At 42.8% G+C, this 12,613-nt stretch overlaps 1 protein-coding gene across 2 annotated transcripts in view; it reads left to right on the top strand.

Annotated features, from left to right (window-relative positions):
- The first annotated feature begins 42 nt into the window (after nucleotides 1-42).
- LOC129813128 (microtubule-associated protein 6 homolog) overlaps nucleotides 43-12,613 on the top strand; it is a 30,575-nt gene continuing 18,004 nt past the window's right edge. Inside the window, exon 1 of one of the 2 annotated variants that reach the window (XM_055865332.1) lies at nucleotides 43-1,039. In XM_055865332.1, coding sequence (XP_055721307.1) covers nucleotides 324-1,039 — 716 coding nt within the window. In that variant the 5' untranslated portion in view covers nucleotides 43-323. The remainder of the gene's footprint in view (nucleotides 1,040-12,613) is intronic. The other variant, XM_055865339.1, reaches the window with a different exon arrangement.

Here is a 12,613-nt window from a genome sequence, read left to right on the forward strand (position 1 = left end):
AGCGCGTGGGCGGGGCAGACTTCCCTTGCAGTGTCCTGTCGTAGTCCAATGTGCATGACGGGACAGAACGGGCAGAGCTGAGAGCAGCGCAAAAGGAAAACATCCGAGACAGTAATCTTCATATTTGGATCATGGATTTATCAATCGGCTATTATCGCTAAACATCGGAGATTGCACCATTCAATAACTCGGACATTTTGTTCCTCTTTAGCAGGATACCGGGGCCCATCAAGAGCCGAGGAGAAACAGTCATTTTCCCTGCTCGGATCCGTGGCATATTGAAGAATTGTATCGCGCGCAGGAGCTGAGCTATAACCGACATCATGGCGTGGCCCTGCATCACCAGGGCGTGCTGTATGGCCCGCTTCTGGAACCAGCTGGACAAGGGGGACATTTCTGTGCCATTGGTTTTCACCAGGTACGATGTCTCAGAGATGCAGCATCTTAAGCTGCAGCACCAACAAAAACAGCCGCATAACCAGGCACAAGCGAGCGCAGTCGCCATAGAAACGCAACCCATTCACAGCGACCAGGCGGTAGCGGCTCGTGCGAACTACGGTATCGCTGCGTCTGGGGAGCGCGCGTGTGGTTCTGTAATGCGGCAAGACTTTAAGCACTGGAAAGTGCGCCCTGAACCATCATGTAAACCTAAGAATGAATATCACACTCCCGAGATCCCTTTTAATAACAAGACACAATATCAGAAGGATTTCCAGCCGTGGCCCATTCCTAAAAGGAGTGACCATCCTTGGATTCCCAGACCCAATCCCTCCATCTCCATCGGCGATGATCGCGTCCAGGATAGGTCCAAACACGCGGAGGTTGACATCGGTGTGGAGAAATGCGAAATTGCTGACAAATTGCAAGAAAAGGAAATCCTGGGAGGGAGTAAAAAGAAGCAAACTGCAGAGAAGGAGGGTGAAAAGAAAGTTAGCATCAAAGTGGAGCGAGAAGACGCGGCAGGGGCCAGAGGCAGGGCGGCGCTAGATGCGCTAAACAGGCAGTTAAAACAGGAAGTTACTGTTGGCAGCTCATACAAGTAAGTTATAAACACACTTCACAGGTAAAACCCATTATCAAACATTGCATCATGTCATTGTGGATGTGTAATGCGTTTCCAAAGTGGCTTTGCTGATGTTTTGCCTCTGGTGTTGTAGGTGAGTGAGTTCACCTTCAATATGAGGTTGTGTGAAGGTCGTCACATATTAATGAGATAAGCAAATAGGCCTACATGTAAAATATTCCTGATATATCATTCAGTATCAGACATCAAACATATTTTTTTACCAAGGAATTCTAACCACTGCTTTCTATTCAAAACTTTGAAGCAGATTTGCCTCAATAAAGTACCATGGATAAAACAGCATCGACCATAGAAATAGTGTAAGAGTAAAACGTATTGTTCTGAAGGTCTTTATTTATACATAATGTTACATTCAAAAGGTTTGTGCTGAGGTAGAATTAATGTCCCTGTTAAACTAAATCTGTCTCTGTCCCAGCGTTATGCACTGTGCATGAATGATGATGGAGAGCTGCCATGTCTCTGTCTGGCTCAGTGAGCTGAGCACTAAGGCCCGTGCTAGATATGCAGTTTACACAGACACAGCTTGGAGCAGCGGCAGTGCCATGTTTTTGTTATGCTCTGTGAACAAAGATGGTGGATAAGTTGTTTAGTCATCTGCCACATCCCATTAGAGTTCCTTACAGAGTAGTTGCCAGGGAGTGAGTGACACAAAGAGTTTGAGTGTTTGAGGATAACAACTTGAGAAAGTTGTGCCTTTGTTCAAGATTCATCAGTACCACTTATTGCTTGTCCTATTTCAGTTCTCTGCTTAATTTGGCAAGAGTACAGTCCCATGACCAAGATATCACACTCCATAGGCTTTATGTCTGAGCCTTACTGCCAAACACAGTACCTCTGGTCTGATGAATAGAAACACATTTCACCCAGTGAGTGTGACATGACAAAACTAAGCCTGACTCAGCTGTGAATTATATTAGAACACTTCCTTACTGAAGTTACCCACAAAGTATAAATTACTAACACTAGCGCTGAGAAGAATATTCTCCCTGACATGAGGTGGTGTGAGAGAGGAGATCAAATGCCTTTGATTTAGTTGGCCATGAACATTGTTCAGTAACATAACACGTTCAGTAACATTGGTCTCAGTGAAGGGGCAGTAAATTGGTTTAGGAACTATCTTTCTGACAAAACAATGTGTATATGCGGACAATGACAAGTCTGGCTTTCTTGAGATTAATAGAGGTGTGCCCCAGGGTTCCATTTGAGCTCCTGTGTTGTTCTCAATTTCTATTAATGATTTGGGAAATGGGATGTAACCAGCAAAGTTACATCTATATGCAGATGATAGTCATATAGTCATGTGCTCCTTCATTGGTTCAGGCTGTTGAAGAGCTCCAGACTGTTTTCAGTCACTGCAGGCCTCCCTTTATGCTCTCAAACTGGTCATGTATGTACAACAAACTAAATTCATGACCTTTACTAGAGCTCGCACTCAGCCAGAGAAGAGCATTGTCATATTATCCATTAAAAAATTGTCATCCGACAAATACTTAGGTATTTGGTTGGATGACAAGTTGTCCTTTAAAGTTCATATGGAGAATCTTGTGAGGAAGCTTAAATTGAAATTGGGTTTTAATTTTCGTAATGAGGCTTCCTTCCCGCTTTTGGCTAGAAAGAAGCTTGTTCAGTCCACTTTTCTCTCTGTAATTGATTACGGTGACTTGTTGTATATGCATGCAGCCTCCTCAGTCTTACAGAGACTGGATTCTGTTTATCATGCATCCTTGCACTTTAATATAAATGCCAAGTCACTCACCCACCATTGCACCTTGTACCAAATGGTAGGTTGGACCTCACTTTATATGCGCAGAAAGCTACATTTGTATGTGTTCATCTACAAAGCCCTTTTGGGTAAACTCCCTTTTTATCTCTGTAATCTGGTCTCCTTCACCACCAGCAGTTACCATAACCCGTCTGCTAAGTGGTTGCTACTTAAAGTCCCCAGGACATTTACAGTATTATTAAGTAAGACTGCCTTCTCGTCTTGTGCACCAGAGGCATGGAATAGTCTACAATCCATGCTTCGTCTACTGTAGATATGTCAGTGCCACTGAATTCATTTAAAATGTTGATGAAAGACTGTTACAGAAGAGTGCAAATGCTTTTTTAAAGCTAGATCATGTTGTTGTATGTTTTAATTCTGTAATGTATTGATTGTTGCTGCCTTCTTGGCCAGGTCTCCCTTGAAAAAGAGACTCTGGGTCTCAATGGGCTTTTCCTGGTTAAATAAAGGTAGAAATAAAATAAAAAACAAGTCTGGCAGCTGGTCACAGTGGTGCACTCCACTGTTGTTGTGTCAGTATTGTTCGGCCGCCAGTGGGGACCAGCCCAGGGCGGAAAGAGACCTGCTCAGTCCTCACATGGCATGAAATGGCTGCATTGTGACAAGCAGGAGCCCTGAGTTTGTGTGAGCACGGAGAAAGACAGAAGCAGGTCAGCTGTTGGTTAATCTCTGACATACACACACACACATGCATGATCACGCACGTGCTCACACATACACATATAAACACACACTGTTATGAGTCCTGTGTAGCTCAGTTGGTAGAGCATGGCGCTTGCAACGCCAGGGTTGTGAGTTCGTTTCCCACGGGGGCCAGTACAAAAAAGTATGAATGTATGTACTTGTAAGTCTCTCTGGATAAGAGCGTCTGCTAAATGACTTTAATGTAAATGTAAGAGCCTTGCCGATGGGGACTAGGCTCTTTGGGATGTGGGTGTCTGAGGACAGAGGAGTGACAGACAGATATCCTAGTCTGACCGTGTTACAGTTTTCAGGTCCAATACAGACTTTTTAAAATCACAATTAGAGGTCGACCGATTAATCGGATTGGCCGATTAATAAGGGCCAATTTCAAGTTTTCATAACAATCGGAAATCGTTTTTTTTTTGGACACCGATTTGGCCGGATTTTTATATTTTTGTACACCTTTATTTAACTAGGCAAGTCAGTTAAGAACACATTATATTTTCAATGACGGCCTAGGAACGGTGGGTTAACTGCCTTGTTCAGGGGCAGAACGACAGGTTTTTACCTTGTCAGCTCGGGTTCAATCTTGCAACCTTACGGTTAAACTAGTCCAACGCTCTAACCACCTGCCTTACATTGCACTCCACGAGGAGCCTGCCTGTTACGCGAATGCAGTAAAAAGTTGCTAGCTAGCATTAAACTTATCTTATAAAAAACAATCAATCAATCATAATCACTAGTTAACTACACATGGTTGATGATATTACTAGTTTATCTAGCGTGTCCTGCGTTGCATATAATCGATGCAGTGCGCATTCGCGAAAAAGGACTGTCGTTGCTCCAACGTGTAGCTAACCATAAACATCAATGCCTTTCTTAAAATCAATACACAAGTATATATTTTTAAACCTGCATATTTAGTTAATATTGCCTGCTAACATGAATTACTTTTAACAAGGGAAATTGTGTCACTTCTCTTGCGACAGAGTCAGGGTATATGCAGCAGTTTGGGCCGCCTGGCTCGTTGCGAACTGTGTGAAGACGATTTCTTCCTAACAAAGACAGCCAACTTTGCCAAACGGGGGATGATTTAACAAAAGCGCATTTGCGAAAAAAGCACAATCGTTGCACGACTGTACCTAACCATAAACATCAATGCCTTTCTTAAAATCAATACACAGAAGTAAATATTTTTAAACCTGCATATTTAGCTAAAAGAAATCCAGGTTAGCAGGCAATATTAACCAGGTGAAATTGTGTCACTTCTCTTGCGTTCATTGCACGCAGAGTCAGGGTATATGCAACAGTTTGGGCCGCCTGGCTCGTTGCGAACTAATTTGCCAGAATTTTACGTAATTATGACATAACATTGAAGGTTGTGCAATGTAACAGGAATATTTAGACTTATGGATGCCACCCGTTAGATAAAATACGGGACGGTTCCGTATTTCACTGAAAGAATAAACGTTTTGTTATCGAGATGATAGTTTCCGGATTTGACCATATTAATGACCTACGGCTCGTATTTCTGTGTGTTATTATGTTATAAGTGTATGATTTGATAGAGCAGTCTGACTGTGGTGGTAGGCAGCAGCAGGCTCGTAAGCATTCATTCAAACAGCACTTTCGTGCGTTTTGCCAGCAGCTCTTTGTTGTGCTTCAAGCATTGCGCTGTTTATGACTTCAAGCCTATCAACTCCCGAGATTAGGCTGGTGTAACCGATGTGAAATGGCTAGCTAGTTAGCGGGGTGCACGCTAATAGCGTTTCAAACGTCACTCGCTCTGAGACTTGGAGTAGTTGTTCCCCTTGCTCTGCATGGGTAACGCTGCTTCGAGGGTGGCTGTTGTCGATGTGTTCCTGGTTCATGCCCAGGTAGGAGCGAGAAGAGGGACGGAAGCTATACTGTTACACTGGCAATTCTAAAGTGCCTATAAGAACATCCAATAGTCATAGGTATATGAAATACAAATTGTATAGAGAGAAATAGTCCTATAATAACTACAACCTAAAACTTCTTACTTGGGAATATTGAAGACTCATGTTAAAAGGAACCACCAGCTTTCATATGTTCTCATGTTCTGAGCAAGGAACTTAAACGTTAGCTTTCTTACATGGCACATATTGCACTTTTACTTTCTTCGCCAACACTTTGTTTTTGCATTATTTAAGCCAAATTGAACATGTTTCATTATTTATTTGAGGCTAAATTGATTTTATTGATGTATTATATTACGTTAAAATAAGTGTTCATTGAGTATTGTTGTAATTGTCATTATTACAAATAAATAAATAAAAATCGGCCGATTAATCGGTATCAGCTTTCTTTGGTCCTCCAATAATCGGTACCGGTATCAGCGTTGAAAAATCATAATCGGTCGACCTCTAATCGCAATATCAAATCATTTCTAGGTAACAATTAAGTACCTTACTGTGATTATTTTTGACAATTTTAATTGAAAACAAATAAAAAATAGCTTCTAAGCAAAGAGCAATTTCTGAAGCAATAATTTTGCTAGGACTATCTGGGAGTGGTCTGAGTGGGAATGGGAAAACTGAAAACTAGTGTCACGACTTCGACCGAGGCAGACTCTCCTTCCCGTTCGGGTGGCGTTCGGCAGTCGTCGTCACCGGCCTATTAGCTGCCACTGATCCTTTTCTCCCCCTCCCTATGTGTTTATTGGGTGCACCTGTTTTGTATGAGGGTGTAATTAGTTGGGCTTATTTAGTCAGCCGGCCCGCACGTTTCTTTGTGCGGGATTGTTTGTATGTAAGTGTGGCGTTGGTTTTGTGCTTCACGTTATTCTGGACTGTGTTCATTTTCCCCCGTGTCTGGGGTAGTTTATAGTGTACTCCCAGTGTGTTAGTAGGGTGGCCTAGTTTGTTCCGTGTTCATTAAAGAACATTTGTATTTGCACCTGCTGCTCCTGCTTCACACTCCGACACCCAGGCCTTACAACTAGGTGCTATCGGTCTATTAATTATTTTACGGCCAAAACTCCATCGAACCAAAACAGGCTGAAATTTCAGGCGGTATTTTAACAATATTATTCAAACCTCATAGTGTGAAAATATATATAAAACACAGGAAAATCACTTTTTTCCCCTGCACTGGGCTTTTAACTGCTCAGAGGGGCTTCATTCACCTTGCTTTCATGAGACTGTTTATAATTTGTGTATGATAAAACTTTGTCTCACCGAATGCCACTGCATGGTTGTAGATTGACGTGACATTCATACAAATGAAGGATGTGAATGAGGTTCGCTGCATATAGTGGTTGCTCCCAATTCAGTCATGTAAAAAGGATCAGCTTCAGTTAATGCAATTCTCCTCCTGGACCTACAACATAAATGAGGCCTGTTCAGAAAACCAGGACTTTTATCCAAGCTCTCCTAGAATAGGATATGAAGCTTCTTGACTTCAAGTTACAGATGGAACCTGACTGGATAGCTGGACCACATCCTAATTTGTGTTCAGCCAGTCAACCATTTCTCCAAAGCAATGGAAAATAGCTGTCTCTCAGAGGAGATTGTTTATGGCACCGTGAAGTAAATAAAAATGCCCTCACGGTACAAAAACAAAAGTACTGAAGCTGAACCAAGAACTATGCCTGGACTCATCTTTTCAAAATGTAGGCCATCTGAAATGATTCTGTGCAGCCTGGATGCCCCGAAGAAGTAGCATTTATGATGAAAGCCTTGCTTTTATGTCAGGTTTTAGTCATTCCTCACTTCTCACCTTTTTATTTTGATTTCACAATAACATGAGTGCATGACGTGGTGGATGGTGAACGGTATGGACTGTGACAGATGTGATCAAGATGGCGCCTGTGCAAGATGGCGCCGACAAGATGGCGCCTCGCTTCAGGTCCTTAGGAAACTATGCAGTTATTTGTTTTTTTATGTATTTCTTACATTGTTAGCCCAGAAAATGTGTGTTATTACATACAGCCGGGAAGAACTATTGGATAAAAAAAGCGATGTCAACTTACCAACATTATGCCCAGGAATACGTCTTTCCCGAAGTGAATACTTTGTTCGGACCTCCACACTGGACATGGGGTCTTATCCCAGAGGCCGACCCAAAATAACGCGGTCGCCGCAGTAGAGGCAGACGGAGCGGCCTAGTGGTCAGATTCAGAAGGCGAGCACACCATCCACCGCTTCCGAGCATATTACTTGCCAATGCCCAATCTCTAGATATCAATGTGGACGAAATTAGGGCACGAGTTGCCTTCCAGAGAGACAGAGATTGTAACATTCTCTGTTTCACGGAAACATGGCTCACTCGGGATATGTTGTCAGAGTCGGTACAGCCACCTGGTTTCTTCATGCATCGCACCAACAGAAGCAAACATCTCTCTGGTAAGAATAAGGGTGGAGGTGTATGCCTTATGATTAACGACTCATGGTGTAATCACAACAACATACAGGAACTCAAGTCCTTTTGTTCACCTGACCTAGAATTCCTTACAATCAATTGCCGACCACATTATCGTCTAAGAGAATTGTCTTCGATTATATTAACAACAACCCCTCCCCTCTATGTAAACTGGAAACCATACTACCTGAGGCTGCCTTGATTGTAGCTGGGGATTTTAACAAAGCTAACCTGAGAACAAGACTTGCTCAATTCTATCAGCATATCGAATGTGCGACACGAGCCGGTAGCATTCTGGACCATTGCTACTCTAACTTCCGCGATTCATACAAAGCCCTCCCCCGCCTTGCCTTTTGCAAATCTGAACATGACTATATTTTGTTGCTCCCAGCCTATAGACAGAAACTAAAACAAGAAACGCCCATGCTCAGGTCCATCCAACGCTGGTCTGACCAATCGTATTCCACGCTTCAAGATTGCTTCGATCACGTGGACTGGCGTATGTTCCGGATAGCCTCAGACAATAACATTGATGATGCACATGCTGACTCGGTGAGCGAGTTTGTTAGCAAGTGCATCGGAGTTGTCGTACCCACTGTGACTATTTTCCTAACCTGAAACCGTGGATGGATGGCAGCATCCACCCAAAACTGAAAGCGCGAACCACCACTTTTAACCATGGCAAGGCGACTGGAAACATGACCGAATACAAACAGTACAGTTATTCCCTCCGCAAGGCAATCAAACAAGCAAAGCGTCAGTATAGCATCACCCAAAACCCTCACAAACCTTTACAGATGCACAATCGAGAGCATCCTGTCGGGCTGTATCACTGCCTGGTATGGCAACTGCACCGCCCTCAACCGCAAGGCTCTCCAGAGGGTGGTGCGGTCTGCACAACGCCTCACCGGGGGCAAACTACCTGCCCTCCAGGACACCTACACTACCCGATGTCACAGGAAGGCCAAAAAGATAATCAAGGACAAGAACCACCTGAGCCACTGCCTGTTCAACCCGCTATCATCCAGAAGGCAAGGTCAGTACAGGTGCATCAAAGCTGGGGCCGAGAGACTGAAAAACAGCTTCTATCTCAAGGCCATCAGAATGTTAAACAGCCATCACTAACATAGAGGCTGCTGCCAACATACAGACTCAAATCTCTGGCCACTTTAATAAATTGAATTAATAATGGTATCACTAGTCACTTTAAATAACCCCACTTTAATAATGTTTACATATCCTACATTACTTATCTCATATGTATATACTGTATTCTATACCATTTACTGCATCTTGCCTATGCCGCTTGGCCATCGCTCATCCATATATTTATATGTACATATTCTTATTCATCCCTTCACATTTGTGTGTACAAGGTAGTTGTTGTGAATTTGTTAGATTACTTGTTAGATATTACTGCATTGTCGGAACTAGAAGCACAAGCATTTCGCTACACTCGCATTAACATCTGCTAACCATGTGTATGTGACCAATAAAATTTGATTCAAAGACCTCTATTTTCTATCTCCATCAAAGCCACCATTGTGTAGACTTCAATGATTTGTACTAGCTGTGACTGAGGGACCTGCTGCCACTTCAGGCAGAGCAGAGGTTAAGATCCCTCAGCTCAGCTGCCTTCCTGCTTTGTTCCATGTTTACGCGTTGAACGTCACTTTTGCATAAGAATCAAATTAGAATAACCCTAGGGTCAGGCCTCACCTGGTGTTTTTATGCTTTGTTTACTCCACTATCATTATCATCCACACCAACCACCAGCCTTTTCCTGCTGGGGTAATCAGACAAAGACAATAAACACAGTGAGCAACAGCACAGACAGTTCTTCTCTTCATCTCATGAAGCAGTTATTTTCCTTTGTTGAAATCTAATTAGAAAACAATCAAATGCTGGGCTTTCAGAGGCAATTATGTCTTCCTCTATTGCATAATGTGCGATAAGCGGTTGATGATGAATGGGGAGCAGGTAGCATTACTTTAAGGGAGACAGGTAGTTTAGTTTAGTTTCCTTTAGCTCAGAGGGGGCAAGGGGAGGCCATGAATTGTTTATTTGAGATGTTTTCAGTTGCATCACAGCACATCATGTTCATGCCAACATTGATTCATTTATGTATTTATTGTGATTTCTATTTTACAAACACCATTGACTCATTCGATACCCACCTCACTCTCATCACGGTTAGATGGACAACTGGCTAGTCATTCACTGGCCATAGGGACCTCTTCTCTGCACACTGCCAACCAGTCCAGACCAGGGTGTTCACAATGCAAATGAGAGTGCCTTGTTTTATCCTAAGATCACCCCTGCCTGCAGAATGAATGTTGCATGTGAGCAGAGCAGCAGTAGCGGCTGAAATATTGTAAAGAGGCCAACAGATTTGAGTGGATTTAAAAATGATCCTCTTAGAAGGCCTGTAAAGCCTGGTGTTTCCACGGACATGCAGGCAATGCGTGCTGAATCACTGAATCTAACCACCCAGGCTCTGACTGGGGAGAGAGTGATGGAGAAAGAGAGGGAGGGCAGGACATGCTGCTCAATCTCTCCTCACAAAGCTTAGCTTCCAGGAACTCCCTGCAGATGCAGGCAGGTTGGGATCAGAGGTGTGGCATTACCTGGTAGTCTGAAGAAAGGATTCTCTAACTGAAGTGTTAAACATACATTTTAGGATTATGGTCATTCCGTATTCAGTTATGCATATAATGTACTGTATAAAGCCAAGAAATTAGCATAACCAGCTTGAGGCAGTTTACATTGCTCTTTCTCACTTCTCACAAAACGTGTGTTTATTTTGTGTAAAAAATGTTACTGCTGCTATGAAATACTTGGGTGAACCACGATGGCTAAGTTGGTAGAGCATGACGCTTGCACCGCCAGGATTGTGGGTTTGATTCCTAGAGCCACCCACAAGTAAAACGTATGCATGCATGATTGTAAGTTGATTAGGATAAAAATGTCTGCTAAATAACATTATTATATTAAATGCTAGACGCAGCTAACATTATTAAAGGTGTGGGTACATCCGAGCTTTAGCCATGCATCAGAACATACAACACACTCTGTGGTGATTTCACTGAGTTGCAATATGTCACAGTGTAGCCAATAGCCATCTGACTGCATGGGCAATCTTGACAGGCTACAGATTCAGCTACCGTAACGCCAGAGGCAAGCTGATCCCAGAGGGAGGAGAGAGTATTGATCAGGAACAATCAGCAGTTGGCGACATGTAATGGCTGACTGACACAAAAAGAAGCCGTGTCAGTAAATCAAGGCACTGTTACTGTACACTGGGATTGCTTGATTCACCTCAAATGTTTAGAGAATGTCTGGCTGCGTTTCTCTGTTATGTACTGTATTATGTAAAGATTTTTTATTGATTCTGCCGTGTAGTAAATCTTGCAATAATTTTAGACGTGTATGTTATTTTTTATTTGAAACTCTGGGTCACAGTCGGATGGGCTTCAGATTAGAATTTCTGACCTGCCAAAGTGGGATGTCGTAGGAAGGTCAATTTACAGTAAAAAAGACTGGCTGTCCGGTCAAACTGATTATGATAATTATTTTGTATTTAACACTGTATGATACTTTACTGTCCAATGTAAATGCTGCAATCAATTGGATTTATTCCATATCCTCTCATGAATGGATGTAACCTAACTGACATGGCATGGATGTAACTGTTTTAATTAATGCTGAGAGATTTTATTTGGCAATAGATTTCTTCAGACTAGCGCTGTAGCGATGTGTGCTAATGGTCCTTTTGCCGTTCTCTGCCCTTTCTAAGCCTCTAAGAGAGAAGTGCCAGATTGTTCCCTCTCTGCCAGGCTGTTGCCTGGCGTGCTATGTTAGAGAAGGGTGGCATGTGGATCTTAGCAGTGTTGTTCCCTGGCATCCCTCCACCACTTGTCAGTGGCAGTGTCATAACGTCATAGTGACAACATATCTCATCTTTCCTGCAGGGTCAGCAGGGTCAGCTCCAGGTACCAGGCAGAACCATTAGTGGATAGCCATACAGCAGTAAGAAAAACAGTATGTTATCTTGGCAAGACCTGCTTTTCTACATGGTAATAAATGCAGTAATAAATGCAGTATGTTAACTTGGTAACAAATAACAGCTTGTTTTGGCAGAGGAACGTTTCATTTTAGCACCACATAATAGAGGGAGTAAAGGGACATACAATGAGACGCTATTAGGGGTTTAGAGTTGTTCGAGTTATTAGATGTGTGTAAGAGGTGAGCAAGTATGTTCAAGAATCTTCCTCACAAATCACATCATACGTCAAACATTTTTATACTTGTCTTTGACAAAGATCTGTTTTGAAAGAAATGGAAGGAGACTAGGTACCAAGCACACACTGACCTGGAAGACACTAGCTTAATTGTTACCAGTCATATGAGTATGACGTTGTCCAGCTTGCTATGTACAGTATAGACTTGTGTTTGACTCTCTCTCTGGCAGTCCTACCACTACCCCGTCACTTGCGCCCTGCGCGGGTAGTAGCATTCTGTGCCCTTGGCCACAGACATTGTATAATCTGACCTTGTACTGTCTCTCCTCTCTTTTCCTGCCCAAGCATTAAAAGTGGACTTCAATCTTTTTATGTAACAACTCTGTGATTCCATCTCACTTCCACTCCACTGGAGCTAGGTCTATCTATCTAACCGCC

Source organism: Salvelinus fontinalis, chromosome 2 (assembly GCF_029448725.1).
Source record: "Salvelinus fontinalis isolate EN_2023a chromosome 2, ASM2944872v1, whole genome shotgun sequence".
In the NCBI taxonomy this organism is placed as follows: domain Eukaryota; kingdom Metazoa; phylum Chordata; class Actinopteri; order Salmoniformes; family Salmonidae; genus Salvelinus; species Salvelinus fontinalis.